The 22845-nt window shown below is 49.0% G+C and overlaps 2 protein-coding genes and 1 long non-coding RNA gene across 40 annotated transcripts in view; 2 read left to right on the forward strand and 1 right to left on the reverse strand.

Moving 5' to 3' along the window:
• Positions 1-3679: 3679 nt before the first annotated feature.
• On the reverse strand, positions 3680-9421 carry LOC120229708. The gene is made up of 3 exons (XR_005527815.1): positions 8747-9421; positions 3901-4018; positions 3680-3784 (listed from the first exon to the last, which is right to left on the reverse strand). It is a non-coding gene; the product is annotated as an uncharacterized LOC120229708 (long non-coding RNA).
• Positions 9420-15093, forward strand: CXXC1 (CXXC finger protein 1). 2 transcript variants are annotated; one of them, XM_039228865.1, is made up of 15 exons: positions 9420-9648; positions 10432-10550; positions 10651-10751; positions 11053-11288; positions 11380-11559; positions 11972-11998; positions 12076-12321; positions 12482-12589; positions 12762-12946; positions 13258-13465; positions 13546-13656; positions 13778-13827; positions 13966-14062; positions 14415-14567; positions 14651-15093. In XM_039228865.1, the coding sequence occupies exons 1-15, from the start codon at positions 9646-9648 to the stop codon at positions 14795-14797; spliced, it is 1971 nt and encodes a 656-aa protein (XP_039084796.1). In that variant the 5' UTR covers positions 9420-9645; the 3' UTR covers positions 14798-15093. The 2 variants fall into 2 exon arrangements, with proteins under 2 accessions (XP_039084796.1, XP_039084797.1); XM_039228866.1 differs by lacking the exon at positions 11972-11998.
• A 465-nt stretch (positions 15094-15558) lies between these two features.
• Positions 15559-22845, forward strand: part of MBD1 (methyl-CpG binding domain protein 1) — a 50390-nt gene continuing 43103 nt past the window's right edge. For 6 of the 37 annotated variants that reach the window (XM_039228892.1, XM_039228883.1, XM_039228886.1 and 3 more), the window contains exons 1-11: positions 15590-15729; positions 17732-17866; positions 20279-20393; positions 20485-20651; positions 20739-20821; positions 20972-21012; positions 21382-21528; positions 21624-21752; positions 21931-22005; positions 22141-22260; positions 22344-22412. In XM_039228892.1, coding sequence (XP_039084823.1) covers positions 15698-15729; positions 17732-17866; positions 20279-20393; positions 20485-20651; positions 20739-20821; positions 20972-21012; positions 21382-21528; positions 21624-21752; positions 21931-22005; positions 22141-22260; positions 22344-22412 — 1113 coding nt within the window. In that variant the 5' untranslated portion in view covers positions 15590-15697. Of the gene's footprint in view, positions 15741-16131; positions 16301-17731; positions 17867-20278; positions 20394-20484; positions 20652-20738; positions 20822-20971; positions 21013-21381; positions 21529-21623; positions 21753-21930; positions 22006-22140; positions 22261-22343; positions 22413-22845 lie in introns of those variants that run through there. The other 31 variants (XR_005527816.1, XM_039228882.1, XM_039228884.1 and 28 more) reach the window with 23 other exon arrangements.

Consider the following 22845-nt stretch of genomic DNA (forward strand, 5'->3'; position numbering starts at 1 on the left):
AAGAGCTAAAACAATATTTTATTTTATTTTTTTAATGTTTTTATTTATTTCTGAGAGAGAGAGACAGTGTGAGCAGGGGAGGGTCAGAGAGAGAGGGAGACACAGAATCTGAAACAGGCTCCAGGCTCTGAGCTAGCTGTCAGCACAGAGCCTGACACGGGGCTCGAACCCCCGAACCGTGAGATCATGACCTGAGCCGAAGTCGGATGCTTAACCAACTGAGCCACCCAGGTGCCCCGCTAAAAGAATAAGAGACTCACACTTCCTGAATTTAAAACTTACTACAAAGCTACAGTCATCAAGACATATAGAATACGGTATCAGCATCAGGATAGATGTGTAGATAAATAGAATAGAATTGAGAGTCCAGAAATGAACCTTCGTATTTCTTGTCCGTTGATTTTTCACAAGGATGCCATAACTATTCATTTGAGGAAAGAATAGTCAACAGGCATTGCCGGGACAACTGTATATCCATATATAGAAAACTCAGAATGGATCTTTTAACTCAGAATGGACCAAAAACCTAAATGTAAGAGCTTAAACTATAAAACTTTTTTGAAGACAACAGAGGTATAAATCTCTGTAATCTTGGGTCAAGCAATAGTTTCTTAGATATGACTCCAAAAGCACAACAAAAGAAAAAATAGATAAACTAGACATCATAAAACTTAAAAACTTTTTTTCCTTTCCCATCCCTCCATCCACCTCCCCTCTGGTAATCATCTATTTGTTCTCTACAGTTAAGAGCCTGATTTTTTTTGGTTTGTCTCTTTTTTCTTTTCCTTTGTTCATTTGTTTTGTTTCTTAAATTCCGCATATGAGTGAAATCATACGGTATTTGTGTTTCTCTGACTGACTTATTTCGCTAAGCATCATGCTCTGTAGCACCATCCATGTCATTGCAAATAGCAAGATTTAATTCTTTTTATGGCTGCATAATATTCCACCGTATATACATAAACTCCATCTTCTTTTTCCATTCATCTCTTGATGGACATTTGGGTGGCTTCCATAATTTGACTATTGTGAATAATGCTGCAGTAAACATAGTGGTGCATATACCCTTTCAAAATATAGTGTTTTCATTTTTGGGGGCTAACTACCCAGTAGTATGATTACTGGATCATAGGGTAGTTCTATTTTTATTTTGAGGAACCTCCATACGGTCTTCCACAGTGGCTGCACCAGTTTGCATCCCTAGCAACAGTGCACTTGGTTCCTTTTTCTCCACATCCTTGCCAACACTTGTTGTTTTTTTTGAGTTTTTGATATTAGCCATTCTGACAGGTGTGAGGTGATATTGTGGTTTTGATTGCATTTCTCTGATGGTGAGTGGTGTTGAGAATCTTTTCAGGTGTCTGTTGGCCATTTGCATGTCTTCTTTGGTGAAATGTCTGTTCATGTCTTCTGCCCCCTTTTAATTGGACTATTTGTTATTTTGGTGTTACATTGTAAAAGTTATTTACATATTCTGGATACTAACCCTTTATTAGATATGTCCTTTGCAAGTATCTTCTCCCATTCAGTAGGTTTTCTTTTCGTTTTGTTGATTAAAAACTTTTGTGCTTCAAAGAACACCATCAAGAAAGTGAAGACTTAATTAACAGAATGGAAGAAAATGTTTGCAAATCCCATATCTAATAAGAGATGTATCTAGAATATTTATAGAACTATTACAGGTAAGTATTTAACACAATGAAAAATAGGCAAAGAATCTGATTAGATATTTCTCCAAAGAAAATATTAAAATGGCCAATATATGCATGGAAATATGCTCAACATCATTAGCCATTAGGGAAATGCAAATCAAACCCACAGTGTGATACCACTTCATACCCACGAGGATGGCTACAAGCCAAAAGACAGATCACAAATGTTACTGAGGAGTTGGAGAAATTAGAATCTGCAAACACTACTGGTAGGAGTGAAAAATGGTGAAGGCGCTTTGGAAAACAGTCTGACAATGTCTTCAAATAGTCAAACATAGCGTTACTGTATGACCCAGTGATTCCGTTTCTGGTTACATGCTTCATAAACCTCTATGTTTATCCTTAGCAGGGTGATGGTCTGCAAGCACCATCTTGTGCAGCAGGTGAAGGACCCCATTCCTGGTGGGATATAGTAGTGGAGTTGGCCAGGTGCTATACGATGCTTAAACAGAACAAAGAACCATACATTGAGTCAGAAACAAAGATGTTCCCACACAATGCAGTAAGAGCCCCACTGGCGATGAGGACCAATACCCACTGGTGAGACTGATCTTGCTTTGTCCCTTCTCTATGTGAGTAAAGCATTGTTTTATCTAGTGCCTCTGTATGTATGTCTTTTTTGATGACCCTGACACGAACAGACTATAGAGTATGTTGACATCCAGAGACTGCTCCTCTTTGTTTCACATTGCTTGTTTCCGGACTAAAAGCCTAATCCCTAGAGTCTGATCTTGGGGACTACTGATCCATTTCCTGACTTAGGTTCACTGTGTTCCTCGGCTTTCAGAGCCTGCTCCATTCTGTGGCTCCCCCATCAGCCTTTTCATGTAGCTGCTTCCATGCTGGGCTTCCCTTGGTCTATGCCCTGATTTCAGCCCATGAGCAGCACACAAAGCAGGAAGAGTGTTATTAATAACATCAGATTTGTTATTGCTGGCTCTGTGGCCTGGCAAGAGACTTAGGCCCCCTAAGACTTAATTGCTTCCACGATAGAGTGGGGATAACAATCCTAACTTGCAGGGATTCAAAAAACACCTTTTGAAATTAGTTTAAGAATTATTTTTCAAAATGATGGATATGGAAAAGTATTCCTCAAAAGACATTAGACCAAAACATTAAAATACAGGCCTGCCAATACTACAGAACCCCAAATCTATTTTTTAATGTTTACATACCTATATGCACATATGTAAATACATTAGCAAGTTAACGATGCTTCTCAGTGGTAGGATTATTGGTGGGTTTTGTTCCACACGTTCCTAGATTTTCTAGTTTTTCTTCAGTGTGTTAGTATTATAATTAGAAGACAGGTAAAGGAAAAATATCACAAATCATACTTTCTTTTCCTTGTAAGTTTTAGGACTTTACTACATTACAGTGTTTTGCTACAATAAAAATCTAGTTTAGAAAGACCTTGAGGGGCACCTGGGTGGCTCAGTTGGTTAAGCTTTAGACTCTTGATCTCCTTGATTTGCTCGTCTCAGGTAATGATCTCACCATTCGTCCAGGTCTGTGCGATGTGGAAGCTGTTAAAGAGTCTCTTTCTCCCTCTGCCCCTCCCCTCCTCAAAATAAATAAATAAAAAGACCTTGAAAAGTTACTTTCTCTTCTGATAGAATTTCACTGGTGTATTTCTTTATCCCCTGACCCACTGGTGTATTTAAAACATAATTTCTCTTCACATTTCAGAACATTTTTGTTGCTATCTAGCCACTTTTTGTGTTCTCTTCCTGAGTCATCTACAGAAAGGTAGCTGCTGATTATTTTTAAGATCTTAATGAGCATGATTATGTATTAAGTAACCGACATTTACCTATGAGGCATCAGATAGATGGTGCACTGCATACTAAAAAACAGTAAAAAATATGTGTCCCTGACTTCAAAGAGGTTCCAGTTTAGTTAGTGCAATGAGAATAATATATGTCAATCAGTCAATAATATGCGTCAGTATTTGATCAATCGTAATCTTTATGGTATAGAAAATTAGTTCTCAAAGTGTTGTCTGTGGATCCCTGGGGATTCCTGAGATGATTTCGGGTGGTACAGAATCAAACTGTGGTAGGGTCCCATCCCTAAGGAAAAAAACAAACAAACAAACAAAACCTCAAGGTTATATGCGTACGTGACAACATCCCTCATGACCATGTAACATGAGACCACTTAATCGGACTACATGTTTGTATGTTACCATATATGGGAGACAAAGAAGTGGAAAATATATAAAAAACTACACCACGTGGCGTTCAGGGCTCAGTTCTTCTGGCACGAACCCAACTGAACAGTGCTGGCAGGGATAACGGTGCTTCCTGGGAAACAAAAAAAAGCCTTGGTGTCACGACTCTCTGTGCGAGAATCCTGTTACAAAACCATTTCATAATATTAAGGCCTCTCCCCTTCTCACTGTATTCAGAGTTGCACCAATGGGGTAAAAGCGTGTTGGTAAATCTGGAGACACTTTAGCACAAATCCAGGCAGTTTCTCCAAACTATACAGTTGACCCTTGAACAACACATGTTTAAATTTACATGCAAATTTTTTTCGATAAACACAGTAGAGTACTAAAAATGTATTTTTTCTTGTTTGTGATTTCCTTAATAACATTTTCTCTTCTCTAGTTTTATTGTTAAGAATACAGTGTATGATACAGATAAACACATGAAATACATATTAATAGACTATGTTATCAGTAAGCTTTCCAGTCAATAGTAGGCTACTAGTTAAGTTGTGGGAGAGTCAAAAGTTGTCAATTTTCAACTGCGTGGTGCTCAATGCCCCAACCCCCACTCTGTTCAAAGGCCAACTGTAATTAATATATTTTAAGATGGGAGTTTTTAACTTTTTGTTCTCAGGACTCTGTTATACTCTAAAAGTGGCAGACCAAACAACCCAAGAGTCAATTAAAAAAAAAACCCAAAACTAACCAACCAAAAAAAACACAGCTTCATGAAGGGGAATATTGGCTGGGGCTGTGTAATGGCTTCTTCCCACATAGCACAGTAATCATACCTGCTTTTTTTTTTTTTTAATGTTTATTTATTTTTTGAGAGAGAAAGAGGGAGACAGCATGGGGGGAGGGTTGGTGGAGGGAGCAGGGAAAGAGAGGGAGACACAGAATCAAAAGCAGGTTCCAGGCTTTGAGCTGTCAGCACAAAGCCAATGTGGGGCTCAAACCCATGGACCAGACCACGAGATCATGACCTGAACTGAAGTTGGATACTCAACCAACTGAGGCAGCCAGGCGCCCTAACACCGCTTTTGATTTACAGCTGGCAGTGAGGTTTAAGAGAGGTAATAGAGTAGCTTACACCCTTTCAAGCAAAACCAGGACAACCATAGAGCTAGCTCAATTGCATTCGGCAACACCTGTCTCGTAAGGCACATTCTATCTGGGGAAGAAAGAACAGTTTTTCTTGATGGTCAGGGTGATTATGCAGCTGAGCACATAAACCCAAAAAACTTAGCAAATCAGCCCCTAAATTTGGGAGCTGGTTTATCAGTCAGTCCTGTGGGCAGCATGTGATAATGCTTTAGGACATTGACACTGAAGTTTTGACTCTTCAACCAATGGGTTATCATCTATTAACAGATTGGACAGTGGTTACTCATCCACCACTTAGGCAAGAGCATTTGCTACTGGATCCCAGTGAGTTTTAACGTTCACTGCCTTAAACTGTCAAGTGGACAAGCAGTCCTTAAGCAGTAGTGTGGTCGCTAATAAGGCTACGTGTATCACCACTACAGCTGCTCAGCATGGCTTGCCATTCTTCCACGGACTCAGTGCAAGCTCAAACACGTTCAGACAGTTTATTACAAGGTCACCATGGTATCAATTTCCTGCATCCCTAGTCTCAGGAAAAAACAACCAGTAAATCAGAGGAGCCATATGGGTATTACCAGTAGTGATTGCTTTTCTGCTGAAGAATCAGCTCTAAACTTGAGTCAGGTGCTTCTATAACCAGCAGTCATTTCCAAAGGAGAGGTGAAGTGGTTAAGTCTTGTGATCAAATGCAGCTGGGGAGATGGATGAGACATGGCCTTTTGCTATTTCTCATAAGGCTACTTCTCTCCCTTGGTTTTGGGGAAATCCAGGGCGTTCCACCAAGACTCAGACTGCTATTAAATTTTGCCTACTTGGCCTGTATGGAGATGTATAAGGTAAACAGAGTGTCGTGGTACAGCTAGTCGCTTGCAGTATTTCAAACATTAAACCAGTCTTGAATTTGGGGGATCATTCCTGGAATAAATACACTTCTTCAGAGCGAATTATTTTTATAAATTGCTAGATGCAATTTGCTTATATTTTGTTGATAACTTTGCATCTATGTGGTAAAGAATTTAACCTTGCCTAAAGAGAGGTCTGCCTTTAGTCTCCTTGGCTTCTGGGAGATAATCTCTAAGTCCTTTAATGTCATTCCCGACTGAAATGTCTTTGCCGACTTAGTCACTGGACAGTCTAATGTGACTTAGGGTGAGGACTCTGAGTCATATGGTATCAGCTCCACCTCTTGAGGGAACAGATCAGGCACATGGGCAGTCAATAGTGCCTAAGTCATGGAACTCCATTGGACAGCAAGGGTCAGGTGAGCTTCCCTGGTCGACAATTCTCCATGTGCGTTGTCACATATTGCCCCTGAGAGCAGCTAACTATGATTCCTAAGGGACAGGATTACTCAAAGCTCTGTATTTGGAACCCTTCCAAACCCTGTTCTATGGCAAATTTTGATCCTTTCCCTGTGATGCCTGTGAGTACAACTTGCAGTAAGTTCTGAGTCCTTCTAGCAAATTAGTTGGGGACTCCTGAACTTGCAATTAGTGTCAGAAGTAAGCATGATCTGGGAGAACTCTAAATTCTATAGTGATGTCAAAAGTAAAAACAGTCTTTTGGAGACTGTTCCTCAAAGCTTGTAGCATTTATGCTCGTGGGGTATGTTGGCCTGCCATTTTCTTTTCTTATCTTTGTCTAGTCTGGTATCAGGGAAATGACTCTGAAAATGAATTGGGAAGTATTCCTTCTTCTATTATCTCAAAGACTTTGTATAGGATTGGTCTTTTTTCCTCCTTAAATATTTGATGGAATTTATTAGTGAAGCTATTTGGGCTTGGGGTTTTCTCTGTGGAAGAGTTTTTAATTAGAAATTAAAATAATCTTCTAGCTGCTTGGCTATTCGAAATTTCTATTTCTTCATGTGTTAGTTTTGGTAAGTTGTCTTTTTCAATGAATTTGTCCATTTTAGCTAAGTAGTCGAATATATTGCATTAGGTTGGTATAAATGTGTGAATAATATTTTTTTAATATCTGTAAGATCTGTACTGATGGCTCTTTTTGCATTTATGAGGTGACCAATTTGTGTTTTCTCAATGTTTTTTCTTAACTGAATAAATCATATTTAATTTAATAAATTATAATTAAATACTTTAATAATTGAATATAAATTTAAATCATTCAATTTAGGTATGTAACATTAAAATGTAATGAATTAGGTGAATCTGAATTAAAATTTATTTATTTATTTTTAAACATTTATTTTTGAGAGAGAGAGAGAGGCAGCATGAGCAGGGGGAGGGGCAGAGGGAGAGAGGGAGGCACAGAATCCCAAGTAGGCTTCAGGCTCTGAGCTCTCAGCACAGAGCCGGATGTGGGGCTCGAACTCACAAACCATGAGATCCTAACCTGAGTCGAAGTCGGAGCTTAACCGACTGAGCCACCCTGGCGCCCCTAAAGTTTAAATGTGTTAAACTGAAACTGAATTAAATTAAACCATATTAAGTAAAATGTAAAATATCAAAGTAAACAACAATTACGTTGAAATTAAATGATACAGGAGCGCCTGGGTGGCTCAGTCGGTTAAGCGAAGGACTTCGGCTCAGATCATTATCTCACCCTTCTGCGCTGGAGTCCCGCATCGGGCTCTGCGCTGACAGTTCAGAGCCTGGGGCCTGCTTCAGAATCTGTATCTCCCTTTCTCTCTGACCCTCCCCTGCTCTCTCTCTCTCTCTCTCTCAGAAATAAATAAAACATTTTTAAAATTAAAAAAAGAAATTAAATGATACAGAACATTGCACTGAATACATTGAATATTAAATTATTTTGAACTAAATTGAGTAAATCAGAAGTCAGTAATGTTAAATTTGAGTAATTACATTTAAGTTATACTTGAACTATACTCCCTTAAACTTATTTTCATAGGTCAAATTGTAATTAAAATTGAATTATATGAAATTCACTAATTGATACTAAAATAAATTTATCTGAGTACCTTACCAATACATATTCATCTATACTAACTGAAGTTAATACATTAAATGAACAATTAATTTGATGAATTAAGTTATTTGCTAAAATAAATTACAATCAAATTAAGATAACTCAGTATTAATTTTAAAATGGAGGCAAGTCTGAAGGTCCGTTTTGGGATTAAAAACCTGTTTTAGGAAGAGAGGGTCACAGAATCCGTGTTGTGACTTCTGTGTCTTTGGCATCTGTAATGGTGTGGAGGGGACAACGAGTAAAAACGTTTAGCAAAGGTGAAAACCCCCCACAAAACCCCAGACCTCTGAAAACACACCCAGGAGAACCATCAGCAGCAAAGCAGTTGCTACGTCCGGAGCCAAGAAACCCAGAACAAATGTTAGCAAAGAGTTGAACACTTTTCATTTTCCCCAGACCCCGCTCCTCAACCCGAATCGAGTCGTTTTGACTTTGAATGTGGGCATGTGGACACTTAGATGGTCATGAGTCGCGCACCCAGTGGAATTTGGGGTGGTGGCGGCACTGACCTATTGTAGGTCATTTGACCTCCCTGGTTGCCAGAGTTAGATCATTACCCCGACATGTCTAGTTCTCTGATCTGTCCTGAGTGTTTTTTTTAATCGTACTCAATCTAATTTAAATAAAATGTTAAAATTAACTGTATAGGAGAGAACGGAATGTGTATGAAACAAGAGAACCAAAGTGGACGTCACCAGGAACCGGGCAAATTCACAGGTCAGAGAAAGACTTGGTGAAGCCAGTTGTCACAGATTTCAAAACCTACTTTGGTTCGGCCACTTCTCACCAGAGGCGGTCAGTCCACACCGTTCATGGCCTTCCGCTGTTGCTTGGGAATAATTCTGAGGGGCGAGAGCACTCCTGCAAAAGCCCAGAGGCTGAACCGTGCCAGGCCTGGCTGAGGAACTGGAAGGGGGAAGAGAGCGGGAGAGTCGCGGGAGGTAACGTAGCAAATGTAACAGGGGTAATGGTTTCCTTCGCAGCGCACGACACCCAGTCTTCTGGCGTCTCGTTTTTACATGTGAAACGGAAAAGTGATTGAATAGATGAATGTGTGTAACTTGATACGGGTCGTGTTTCGGAAGCGGACACTTTTTCTGTGAACTTCTCAGCAGGACAAACCACCGGCCTACGGTATCGATGGTCAAAATGGCGGCGCCCTTGTGGAAGCCGCAATCAGGACGCTGCCATGTATTGTCTGTAAACGTACGGACTCGGCCATCTTACGGAATCAGATTCCAAGATGACGGCATCTGCGTGGAAGCCGCGCATAGGCGCGGCCATGTTGCCCGTAACGTTGCGTCCGTACAAGAAGTCACAGTACGGCCTCGGCCGACGGGGTGGCAGTGATCTCAGGAAGGCAGCGATGCAGGTGTGGCAGTGTTTCCTGCAAACGTACGGATTCGGCCGCCGTACGGTCCCAGTAGTCAATAGTCAAGATGGTGGCGCCTGAGAGACTGTAGCGGCTCTGGGCGCCGGATCTACTTGTTTGCAGCGGAGCCGACGCATTGGGCCTGCGCAATAAGAGTACGGTGCCCGGGAGGCGCGACCAAAGCGGAAGTAGTTGTGGGCGCCTTTACAACGGCCGTGGACGCCAGCGGGAGGTCTGTGCAGGTTCGCGGGTCGCTGGCGGGGGCAGCGGAGGGGTGCGCCGAGAGCGGAGAGATGGTGAGTACGGGTCCGGGGAGGGGGTCGGCGGTAGAGGTCAGTGGGATTGGTAGAGGCGGGGTCCGTGGGCAGAGGCATGGGGGTCTGTGGTGAACAGTAAGGAGAGTCTGGGCAGTATGGTGGGCGCCTGTGGTGAGCCTTAACAGGCGTCTGTGGGTAGAACGTTGGGGGTCTGGTGTTCTGAAATTTTTCTGATGTGTGAGCCATCTGGGAGCTTTGTGATGAGCCATTGTACGGGTCCGTAATGGAAGTTTGGCGGGGGTCTCTTTCGCTAGGTAGTTCCGTGGCAGTCCGTATGGGAGATTGGGCAGAGCTCAGGGGTTTGCGATGAGCCGCACCAGGCAGTGTGTAGTGAGCCGTGATGAGTCTGTGTCAAGGGACTCGAGGGGAACCGTCATGGGGGGCGGGCTTGCCTGTGGGGTTAATAACGGGGGCCACTGGGGAACGGTGTTGGGAAGTCTGTAGGATATATATCCTGTGGTGTCTGTGAGAAGCGATGGGGGCACTATGTGTTGAGCGGTGGGGTGTTTGTAACTAACGTTATGAGTGTGTAGATAGACTGATGGAGTGTTAGAAGTGATGGAAGGTCTGAGACAGAATGATGGATTTAAGAGCATGGTACTGGGGCGTTAGGAGTGAGTGACGGGAGCTTGTTGTGACCGTGATGGAAAGTTTATTGGCAGAATGTTGGGGTTTGTGGTGAGCCACGATGGAGCTGTAACAAGGAATAAGGCATTGTGATAGGGGTTCTCTAAGGAGCCATGATGGGGGGGTATCCCACAGGAGGGTGATGGTTCAGACCCAGAGCCTCCAGATGCTGGAGAGGACAGCAAGTCGGAGAACGGGGAGAATGCGCCCATCTACTGCATCTGCCGCAAACCAGACATCAACTGCTTCATGATGTGAGCCGGGGAGAGGCGGGTGGGGCTGACACCTGCAAGGTTGGGTGAGGCTGATGGGTCCGGCCCCTCACATCTGCACCACTCACCCCATCCTCTGCAGCGGGTGTGACAACTGCAATGAGTGGTTCCATGGGGACTGCATCCGGATCACTGAGAAGATGGCCAAGGCCATCCGGGAGTGGTACTGTCGGGATTGCCGAGGTGAGGGGGTGTGCCTGGACAGGGCAGGCAGGTCCGCCTCCCTTGAGGAAGAAGCCATAAAGGGCGGGCGGGTCGTGGGGAGTAGTGATCTATGTCTGTGGGCGATTGTTGGTTTGTGGTTGAGTTGCAATGGACACTCCATTGTGAGCCTAAATACAGGGTCCCACTGGAGGGGTTAGCCTGCCCTGGAGTAAGTGGACAGAGCAGGTGAGTGGGACCAAAAAGAAGAGGAAGAAAGAGTTCTGGAACCTTCCAAATCCCTCACTGTCAACCCATCCCGGCCCCACTGTCTGCCCCACAGAAAAAGACCCCAAACTGGAAATCCGTTATCGGCACAAGAAGTCACGGGAGCGGGACAGCAATGAGCGAGACGGCAGTGAGCCTCGGGATGAGGGTGGAGGGCGCAAGAGGCCTGCTCCGGATCCAGATCTGCAGCGCCGGGCGGGGTCAGGGACAGGGGTTGGGGCGATGCTTGCTCGGGGCTCTGCTTCGCCCCACAAATCCTCTCCACAGCCCTTGGTGGCCACACCCAGCCAGGTGAGTGGCTGCCACGGCTGGGATAGGTAGGGTGATCCTATGACAGGCCCTACTTGGGTTCCTGATTTCTGTTCCGGGCCCCTCCCTTCAGCATCACCAGCAGCAGCAGCAACAGATCAAACGGTCAGCCCGCATGTGTGGCGAGTGCGAGGCCTGCCGGCGCACAGAGGACTGTGGCCACTGTGATTTCTGTCGGGACATGAAGAAGTTTGGGGGCCCCAACAAGATCCGGCAGAAGTGCCGGCTGCGTCAGTGCCAGCTGCGGGCCCGGGTGAGCATGGGGAGAGCTGGGCAGGGCCAGGTGGGGAAGTATGTCCAGGAAGAGCTCATGGAGGCTAGGAGGGGTGGGCCAGGTGAGGTGGGGCCTAACTGCATACAGACAGGTGGGAAGGAGCCTGGCCTGTGCAGACGAATGGGGCGTGATCAGGTGTGCGGGGCTAGCAGGGGCACCTCCAACCCCAGATGGGCAGGCTAGAGCCAGATGTTTCAAGGCGGTCAGGAGTGTCAGGCCAGGTGGGACAGGGTTGAGCATGTCCTGGTGACGAGAAGTAGGAGCAGTGGGTGTGTTTCTGGGGAGGCAAGGCAGGGTTAGTTGGTGGGGCTAGGCTCTTGTGGGAGGGGCTAGGGCAGGGCCACCCTCCATCCACTTGGGGCTGACCTGGGCCTTCCTCCTGCCGGCACAGGAATCGTACAAGTACTTCCCTTCCTCGGTGAGTCCAGCCCCCCAGGGCGGGGCGGGGCATGCGGGCAGGGCGGTCAGGGCCAGTCCTGAGATTCTGCCCTGCAGCTCTCGCCAGTGACGCCCTCAGAGTCCCTGCCAAGGCCTCGCAGGCCACTGCCCACCCAGCAGCAGCCACAGCCGTCACAGAAGCTGGGGCGCATCCGAGAGGACGAGGGGGCAGTGGCGTCATCAGCGGTCAAGGAGCCACCAGAAGCTACGGCCACTCCTGAGCCACTCTCCGACGAGGACCTACCGCTGGATCCTGACCTGTACCAGGACTTCTGTGCAGGGGCCTTTGACGACCACGGCCTGGTGAGCAGGTGGAGTGTCCCGTGGTGGAAGGGTGGAGGTTACAGAAGCCGAGTTTTCATGATGAGAGAGAAGGCAGGGTATGGAAAGCTGATCTGGAACTGAGGACGTGGTGGGGTAGTCATGGGTAGGGCAGGTGGGTCAGCGTATGCCTCACTTGCAGCCCTGGATGAGCGACACAGAGGAGTCCCCGTTCCTGGACCCTGCCCTGCGGAAGAGGGCAGTGAAAGTGAAGCATGTGAAGCGTCGGGAGAAGAAGTCTGAGAAGAAGGTGATGGAGAGGGTGAAGTGGGTGTGCGAAAGCAGAGGGCAGGGAGGGGAGGGAGAGGCAAAGGTCAGAGGCTGGATGGGGCAAAGAAGCAGAAGGGGGTGGAATACAGGGGGAGACAGGCACTCAGGGCTGACTTCAACTCCACCCTGACCCGACCTGCTTTGTCCCATAGAAGGAAGAGAGATACAAGCGGCATCGGCAGAAGCAGAAGCACAAGGACAAATGGAAACACCCAGAACGTGCCGATGCCAAGGATCCTGCATCGCTACCGCAGTGCCTGGGACCTGGCTGTGTGCGCCCTGCCCAGCCCGGCTCCAAGTATTGCTCAGATGACTGTGGCATGAAGCTGGCAGCCAAGTGAGTCATTCCTGGAGGCTTCATGGGAGTCAGGGAGTATAGGGTAGGCAGTATAGGGGAGTAGACAGTATAGGGACTGTCTTCCCATCAGTCACCTGCACCCTGTTCAGTCCATGAAGCACCCAGCTATCCAGCCCTCACCCATCTCCCATTCAGGCGCTCATCTGCCTATTTATCTACCACTTAGTCGCTCATTTGCCATTTGGTCACCCACGCATCCTACCATTCTTGGATCCCCCCGCTTATTTTGTTGCTTGCCCTTCCCTGCCTGCACCTAACCAATTGCCCTGCTTGCCCTTCCCTGCCTGCAGCCGCATCTACGAGATCCTCCCCCAGCGCATCCAGCAGTGGCAGCAGAGTCCCTGCATTGCTGAGGAGCATGGGAAGAAGCTGCTCGAACGTATCCGCCGCGAGCAGCAGAGTGCCCGCACCCGCCTTCAGGAAATGGAGCGCCGATTCCATGAACTTGAGGCCATCATCCTTCGTGCCAAGCAGCAGGCTGTCCGTGAGGATGAGGAGGTGAGCAAAGCACGGGCCCAGCGGCACGGGGCCCAGTACCTGGTCCTGACTGGCCTCATCGTTCCTTCTGCTCCACGCAGAGCAACGAGGGTGACAGCGACGACACGGACCTGCAGATCTTCTGCGTCTCTTGCGGGCACCCCATCAACCCACGTGTTGCCTTGCGCCACATGGAGCGCTGCTACGCCAAGGTCAGGGTGTCAGCCTGAGGGGGAACGTCATGGGGTCTGTGGGGGACAGACGTGTTGTCTGGGGGTTGTCTTGGGATGCAGCCACATCCACAGTTCCCTCCATTTGTGCTCATCCCTCCAGTATGAGAGCCAGACGTCCTTTGGGTCCATGTACCCCACACGCATTGAGGGGTGAGTGCGGGCGCTACGTGGAGTTAGAGCAGGGAGGTTAAAGCTGGGGTCAGAAGTGGCATGTTGGGGCAGGCTGTGGGCACCGGCAAGGACAGGTGGGTCTCCCTCCACTACCCTCTCTTTATTCTAAACCCCCAGAGCTACCCGACTCTTCTGTGATGTCTACAATCCTCAGAGCAAGACTTACTGTAAGCGGCTCCAGGTGCTGTGCCCCGAGCACTCACGGGACCCCAAAGTAAGGTTTTCCCTTAACCGTCCCCCCCAGCCACCCCCATTCTGTCCTTTCTTCCTCCTCATGGCCCACGTTCATCCCTTGCTCTCTTCTGTCCCCTCTTTCCTTCCCTTTTCCACTTCTTGACTGTCCCCTTTCCACTATACTTGACCACTTCTGTAACCCCTGCTTTGCCTGCCTCATCATCCTTCATTCCTTTTTCCTCTCACCTCCTGTTCCTCCCCTTCTCCATTCCTCTCCTCTCCCTGAACTCTCCGTTCCTTCCTTCCTTCCTACCTCCCTGATCACTCCCCATGCCTGCCTTCTTTCCTGCCTCACCACCCCCATTCATCCCCGACTCTGGATCTCTCTGCAGGTGCCAGCTGACGAGGTATGCGGGTGTCCCCTTGTACGTGACGTCTTTGAGCTCACAGGTGACTTCTGCCGTCTGCCCAAGCGCCAGTGTAACCGCCACTACTGCTGGGAGAAGTTGCGGCGTGCTGAAGTGGACCTGGAGCGTGTGCGCGTGGTAGGTTTTGATGCTGGATGTGGCTGGGGTCAGGCGGGGCTTCTGGAGCTCCTTCTCATGGCTCTTCTCTACTCTCCTGTCAGTGGTACAAGCTGGACGAGCTGTTTGAGCAGGAGCGCAACGTACGCACAGCCATGACTAACCGTGCAGGGTTACTGGCCCTGATGCTACACCAGACGATCCAGCACGACCCACTCACTACCGACCTGCGCTCTAGTGCTGACCGCTGAGCCGCACAATGGCCCAGAAGTTGTCACACGCTGCATTCCAGGCTGGGGAGCTGCCCAGAATCCCCCATTTGTCTGGTCTGCCCTTCATATGTTTCTCCAGCGGTCCCGAGTTTCTCCCTGTGCCGATCCACCATTTGACTGCCCGGCTGTTGTTACCAGAGGGTCTCAGAACTTTTTCCTGTTCTTGTCTATTCCTTTGTCTCTCCGTTCTCTGTGCCTGGGTAGGACTGTGGAATCTGCTCACTCCTGCCCCCTCTTCCTCGTTTTGTTAATAAAATTTTGAAGAACTAAGATTACTACTGATGGTTTCCACACTTTATCCAGCTGCGACTGCATTTCCAAAGGCCTGGGGTAGATGGGCTGTGGCACACCTGTACCTTAGCAGGCGTGGCTGTATACAGCTTCGAGTACACTGTTGGCGCTTACTCTGTGCTCTGCAGGCGTCCCCGTGTGCGTTGGGTCTGACTTCCTGCGGGAGAGCCCAATCACCTACATTCTCAGCCCGTTTTGAAACAATGGGTATCCAGTCAGCACTAATTTAGTGTGTGGCTGATTTACCACTTCTGGGTCAGCACTGAGATTCTCCAAACTAGACGTATGCTAGATGTAACCGGGTCCCTTGTTTACCCACAACCCTCTTGGGACACGTATGTAACAGAAGCCCGGGAACTCCATCCCGCCCTCTCGATGTCAGTCCAGCAGTCCCCACGGCACTACCTTTCCAGAACGGACCCGCCCTACTCGGGTGCACGGACCTTCTGTTTACCTGCTGCGCGGCACGCCCCCTTCTCCAGTTCCCGCGGAAGGAGCCGGGCTCAGTGTGCGGCCGCACCAGTCCCCGCGCGCTCCCGCGGCCGTTCGGCGGGCCGAAGAGAGCGAAACACAACAGTCCTGGGGCAGATGTTCGGGGAGCCGGATAGCACAGACGCGGCGTAAGCGAGAGGTGGGAGAGGAGGGCTCCGGCACAACCTTAGGCACCGCCGCCCTTCCCGCCTGGGTACCCCTGGTGGAGACCGCCCGGGAAACATCACAGGGCCGTCCCCGACCCTCCTCGCCTCCTTAGGTTAGCAGAGCGCAGGCGCAAGCCAGGTGGGCGGAGTGGGGCGAAGGCGCCGGTTGGCGAGGTGAGGAGCTCAAGCGTTGCAGGTCTCCGATCCGGGGACGAGCCGTAGTTGGATGTCAGAGCGCAAGCGCAGTAGGGCCGGGCAAGAGGCGCGCGCCGCTGTGGGGCTGAGCACGCAGGCGCGGGGCCCTCCCCACTAAGGGCAAATGCTGGCGGGGCATTAGGGCGCAGGCGTTTTGCCGGGAGCGGAGCCCTAGAGGCGGGCGGCGGGTTTCCGGTTCCGGGAGCAACGAACGGCCGCGGCAGCGACAGCTATCGCTTCAGAGGAAGCGTCTGCGGAGGAGGAAGAAGAGCGGGGCAAGGCGGGAGTCACAGGCGGGACCCTCGCCATGGGTCCGCGGACCTAGAGCAGCGGAAGCTACCGGCCCGGTGCCGAGCTGGTGAGACAGTCGTGAGGGTGGAAATGGAGAGCGCTCAGGCGTAGGATGGGGAAGAATTGAGGCTCACAACGCTGACGGAGAGGAATGAAGGGCCCTCAGGCCGATGAGGGGGAGGAATGGCGGCGTCGGAATATTGAAAGGAGGAATGGAGAGGTTTTGGCGGCGGACGGGGAGGAAGGCGGCGCAGAACGCTGACAGGTGGACGTGTCGGGAGCCTGGACGAGGACGGAGAGGAATGGGGAAGGTTCTAAACGCTTGAGGAGAGATCTCGGGGCCTCTCAGGTTAAGGGGAGAGGAATGGGGGTTCCGAACGCTGAGAGGGAGAAGTGAGGGGTTCTCAGGTTGATGACGGGGAGAGACGGAGGCGTTGGGATGTTGAAAGGGAGCGACCGGGGCTTCGTCTGGAGAACGAGAAGTAACAGGGGTTCAGAATGCTGAGTTAGGGGTGGGCATGGTCTTGGGACAAGAACGGGGAGGGATGGGGTTTGGCTGAGAATGCTGACGAGAGAAGTCAGGGTCTCCGGGTGATGAGCGGGAGAGGATAGGGGACGCTGAAGGGAAGGGATGGGATGAAGAAACTTTTTAGCTGAAGATGAGAGGAATAAGGCATGGGGACTGAGATTGGGGAGGACTTGTGGCTCAGGACTCTGACAGGGGAAATGAGGAGGAGGCTTTCAGGCTGAGGAACAGAAGGTGTGAGGGGCTGTTCAGGGTAGAGGTGTGGAGAAGCTGGGGGCTGTCTGGCAGAGGACACAGAGGAAGTTGAGGCAGTAACACCGAGGCAGCAGGTAACGGGACATCAGAAAGGGAAGGAATGGGAAGGCTGAAAGACTGAAAGAGAAATTGAGGACTCCTGGGTCAAGGAAGGGAGCGAATGGGAGGTCAGAATACTGAGGCAGAGTGCTGGGACCTAGGTCTGAGGATGAGCAGAATGGGGCCTCTTGGGCTGACTGTGGGAGGAATGGGCTCTCTCAGGCTGATGATGGGGAGGGGAGTATGGAGGTTTCAGGGTGATAAAGGGGAGGAAAAGGGGCCGGTAGGTCAAAGACAGAGGATGTCTCCTGTGAGGAATGACAGGGTCCTGGGTTGACAGTGGGGAGAAGTGATGAGCTCTCAGGCTGAGGACGGGGAAGAATTGGGGATCAGTTCATTGGGTAAGAAACGAGGATCTTTGGGTTGAGGATGGGGACCTTAAAGTTGAAGATAGGGCTGCCTGGTCAAGAAGGGGTAGGAATGACAAGCGCCTCGGCCCAGGACAGGGAAGAGTGAGGTGGGAAAGGGGATTTTTCTCTTTCATATATTGGCCAGTTGCCTGTGGTAGGTCCCCGGTCTTGGACAAGCATTACTAAGTACCGGCGGTCTGTGTGGTTAGGGCACAATGTGTCCTCTCCTAGAGCCTCAGTTTTCCCCCTTGCCCCCTCCATGTTGCAGGCCGTTGCTCCTTCCTGTGGCCCCCATGGCTGAGGACTGGCTGGACTGCCCAGCCTTGGGCCCCGGCTGGAAGCGCCGCGAGGTCTTTCGAAAGTCAGGTGCCACCTGTGGACGCTCAGACACCTATTACCAGAGGTACTGGGTGGGTTGTTGGACAGAATCATGGGTAGGGCTAAAATCAGGGGGTGTGGTTAATTTGTGGATGGGTTAAAATTATGCAAATATAGTTGATTCTTATTATTTACAGATTCTATACTTGCAAATTAGCCTATTCGCTAATATTTGTACTCTCAAAGTCAATATTCAGCGTACTTTCACAGTCATTCATAGACATGCACAGAACAGCAAAAGATTTAATTTCCCCGATACACTCATTCCCAGCTGAGATTGAATGAGGCCTTCTTATTTTACTTCACATACCGTAAACAAGTGCCCTTTTGTGGTCTACTAAGTGCCATGTTTTTCACGTTTTTGCACTTTTTATTGGTGGTTTTGGTATTTACAGTGCTCCCACCCCAAGTATAGTGCCGAAGTGCTGTCTAGTGTTTTAAGTGCAAGAAGTCTGTGATGTGTTATAAGAAGAAATTACATGTTAAATAAATTTCAGTTGCGAGTTGCAGTATGGTTAGGTGTGAGTGCAATGTTAATGAATCAAAAATGTGGTACGTCTAGAAAAACAAAAGGAAATTTTCTAATTTGTACATAAGTCTCCTCTGGAAAACGCTAAAGTAACATGTATAGTACATGATGAAGCTAGGGGAAAGGTGGGAAAATAGCTAAACTTGAAGATCCATAAGACAATACTTAGGAAAATAAAATGTAGTGGATAGTGCAAGAAGCTGAAAGCCAAGGACATTGATGGTTTTGTTACTCCTGATTAGGAGTATGTTAAACCCATCTCAGCTAGTGCTGACTGGCTCACACATTTCAAAAGGTGATACATCCTGAAAGATGTTAAATTTGCATACAAGGCAGGTTCTACAGATCAAGAGTTTGCAGAGGAATTTTAAAAATACTTGGTAAGTGTTACATGGGAAAAGTGTCATGCAGAAAAATAGGTTTCACTGATGACTGACTTGTTTTACAAGGACCGTGGTAAAGGTTCAGATGGCCTCTGAAGCTCCTGGCTTTACGTCATTCAAAGGCCATGCTGTCGGTCACTTGTAAGAATGTATTAAGTAGAGTGTCTTTAAACAGGAGCACACATAAAACAAGGTTATGCATTGATTAGTTGACAGAAATGTCACCTGAGGCTCACAGTACCCTAAACTGTAGTTCCACAAGAGCAGAGGTTCTGTATTCATTTATGCAGTGCTCAGCGTGACCCTATAAGACATACCAGGAATAGTGGGAATCGACTATAAATGCACAAATGTATATGTTTATATGCAGTTCACATTTTAAGGATCTAAGGTAATTAATGAATTTTCTGCATTCTTCCTGAACTTTTTTTTTTTTTTTTTTGGTCTAAGTTGCTGTTTTTCTGGAGGAATAAAGTCATAAATACAATTATATTTGCTTATACTTAACTGTATGTTTATCCATATTCACAACTTGTGTGAAACTGCCAAAATTTAAAAATTTAAATGCTTTTGTCTAGACCCATAAAGGAGCAGGATTTATCTTAATTAGGGTAAGATAACAAGCATGTCACAATTTTGTGAATGCTGGTAGGATATACGAGACTCCTGGGTCAGAGATGAAAGATAGTTTATTACTCACAGTAACAGCAGTATCCAGAATGTCATTAATTTTGTGCCAGTTCCCCAAATGCCATTTCCCATAGCGTGACCTGAAGAGGACTGACTAGCTTCTGCCCATGCATTGGGTTGTAGGAAAGGAGTCCTGAGCTTAAGGAATCCAATCTTTTGTAACGTTAGGACAGTAAGGATGCCTTCCCTTTGCTCTGAAAGGAGAACTTATCTCTTATCTTCCAAGGCTGTTTGCTGTACAAACATCCTTGAAAAGATAGTTCATAACAAAGAACTATCAGTGCCTCTCTTGCAAGACATGCGGAAATGCTAGAGACCTTTTGGGTATTCCCTCCGAGAATATTAATTACTCCTACTTAGTTTTATATGTAGTTGCATTTGTTTCTTTGTACATGTTTTTATATACATATACGTATGTTCGTTTGTTCACGCGTATATTTTTGAACGGGTGCTTCTTGTATTTTTTTCTTTTTTACGTATTTAGTATTTTAACTTTAACGCGTTTATATATTACTCAACAAGTTTGAATTTCTGTCTGTGTTTATGTTTATTTACTTAAACAGAGTGCAAGTAGTAGTATATGTTATTAATGGACGTGTATCTATTTATGTTTATATTGCTCATTTGTGTTTGTGTATATGCTGGTATCTAAACACATTTTGTGTTTCTGCTATGTGAGCTTAGTTGGGGTAAGACCTGGTCAGGGCTCACAGGCCAATCCCAGGCTGCCAGCCCTTGATCTCCTGCCAGCCCAGCACCCTCCCATTGGGAGGGTTGTGAGGGTGGAGTGGCCACAGCTGCACTTGGGTACCAACCCATCCTGGCCCATTCCCAGCCCCACAGGAGACAGGATCCGAAGCAAAGTTGAGCTGACCCGATACCTGGGCCCTGCGTGCGACCTTACCCTCTTCGACTTCAAACAAGGCATTCTGTGCTATCCGGCCCCCAAGGTACTACACAGTGTGGGGTACCCAGGCAGGGGTGACTGAGCCACCTAACACCCACCCACAGGTCTCTTCCCGCTTTCTTTCTCATTTGCAGGCCCAACCTTTAGCTGTGCCTAGCAGGAAGCGGAAGAAGCCTTCACGGCCAGCCAAGACTCGAAAACGTCAGGTTGGACCCCAAAAGGGTGAGGTCAGGAAGGAAGCCCCAAGAGATGAGACCAAGGCTAATGCTGACACAGCCCCAGCTTCACTCCCTGCACCTGGGTGAGTGTTGGCCTAAAGTGAGCCAAGAGGGTGAGGGTTGTGGTTGGGGGCACACTCAGGTCCCCACACCCATGTTTCCCATCCCAGGTGCTGTGAGAACTGTGGAATCAGCTTCTCAGGCGATGGTACCCGGAGGCAGCGGCTCAAGACCTTATGCAAGGACTGCCGAGGTGAGTGGCCCCAGAGCCCTGGGAGATAGAAGTGGAGCAGGCCTGATGTCAGGCTGGGACACCGCTGTCAGGCTTCAGGTTGAATGTTGGATGAGGTTAGATATCTGATGCTCCTTGTCCACTTCTCTTCTTCCCCCTCCCTTTCCCCAGCGCAGAGAATTGCTTTCAATCGGGAACAGAGGATGTTTAAGGTAAGCACGACCTGCCTCCTCCTCACAAGTGTGTGGTGGGAGCAGGATGTGATGGGGGCCGGTAAGAAGGTCTGAAGGAATGATGATGGATCCACAGGGTGTCAGAATCATTTTGTAGGGAGCCAGCTACGGCCAGCAGACAGTAATGTGTTAATGGGGTCTCAGTAGACACAGTGATGAGGTTAACCAGGCACCTGGAGACATTGGGGATGGACTCTGATGATGGCTTATTAGTAGTCAGCTATAGTGATGAGGCATATGGTGGACTCCTAGACGTGGCAATGGGGGCTGAAAACAGACACATAAGGGGCAACATACCTGGAGCTACTCTGTCTGGGCCTGTGACCTCGCCCCACCCATTCCTGGCAGCGTGTGGGCTGTGGGGAGTGCGAGGCCTGCCGGGTAACCGAGGACTGCGGGGCCTGCTCCACCTGCCTTCTGCAGCTGCCCCATGATGTGGCCTCGGGGCTGTTCTGCAAGTGTGAGCGGAGACGGTGCCTCCGGATTGTGGAAAGGGTGAGTTGGGCAGGTAGGGTGGGCCCAAGGCTCACCCTATCCCCTGGCTGTCAGAGCCCTGGCCCCATGCATCATGCCTCTGGCCTCCTTGACAGAGCCGAGGGTGTGGAGTGTGCCGGGGCTGTCAGACCCGAGAGGACTGTGGCCGTTGCCGAGTCTGCCTTCGCCCGCCTCGCCCTGGTCTCAGGCGCCAGTGGAGGTGTGTCCAGCGGCGCTGCCTACGGGTGAGTCAGGCTGAGGGGGCCAGGGCTGTTGGGGCCAGGGCTGGGGCAGAGCACATTCTGCTGTTAAAGTTGCTACTGCTACTGCTGCTTCTTCCCAGCCTTGCCCACCTCATGTCTTCTTTTCTCCCCCACCCTATGCTCACCTCCCTGGCCTCACCTACCTGCCCCTATCTGCCAGCACCTTGCCCACCGTCTCCGTCGCCACCATCAGCGATGTCAACGACGCCCTCCCCTGGCTGTGGCTCCCCCTGCTGTGAGTGCCACACCCTACCCTCTGTCTGTCCCACGCATGCTTTCTGTACTCCTTTTGAGGGTGGGGGGTAGATGTGGGGGTCCTGGGTCGGCCTGGTTCCACCAGGCCTGAACTTCTGTTCTGGCTTTCTCCCAGGGTAAACGTAGCCGCCGCAGAGGGGGCTGTGACTCCAAGATGGCTGCCCGGCGGCGCCCCCCCCGAACCCAGCCATTGCCTCCGGTTCCCCCATCACAGCCTCCAGAGTCCCCAGAGCTGGTGAGGCCCTGGTGGGCAGGGGGAAGGCACAACTATAACTTTGCCCAGCACCTGCCCTGACCCCACCCCGTTTGCCTCTGCAGCACCCCAGAGCCCTGGTCCCCTCGCCACCTGCCGAATTCATCTATTACTGTGTAGACGAGGACGAGCTAGTGAGTGGCCCCACCCTACCTGGACAAGCCTAGACCCTCCCAGGGCACTTGGTTAATTGCAAAGGAGCAGCTGCTGCAATGGGCCTAATAGGGGAACAGCAAGACAGAGTAATGGGTACTAGCAGGGAATAAGCAGACAGCAGGGGAGGGACTAACATGGGATCGACAGGTGCAGTGATAGAGTACTTAATGTCAGATGAATCAACACTCTGGTGGGGCTAGTATAGGAAAAGCTAGTGTAGAGAATGGAGTTCACACAGGATGAGCAGATTCAGCAGGCACGGTGCCGGTAGCTATAGAGGGTCAGCAAAACGCTGCTGGAGGTGGGGGTCAAAGACGTTGTCTTGGCAACCATTGGTCTAGCAGATGAAGTCACGGATACTGCATTGGAGCAGCCACAGTCCTAATGCTATCAGGCACTGTCCGGTATGGT

Source organism: Hyaena hyaena, unplaced genomic scaffold, assembly GCF_003009895.1.
Source record: "Hyaena hyaena isolate Hyena2069 unplaced genomic scaffold, ASM300989v1 scaffold_33, whole genome shotgun sequence".
In the NCBI taxonomy this organism is placed as follows: Eukaryota; Metazoa; Chordata; class Mammalia; order Carnivora; family Hyaenidae; genus Hyaena; species Hyaena hyaena.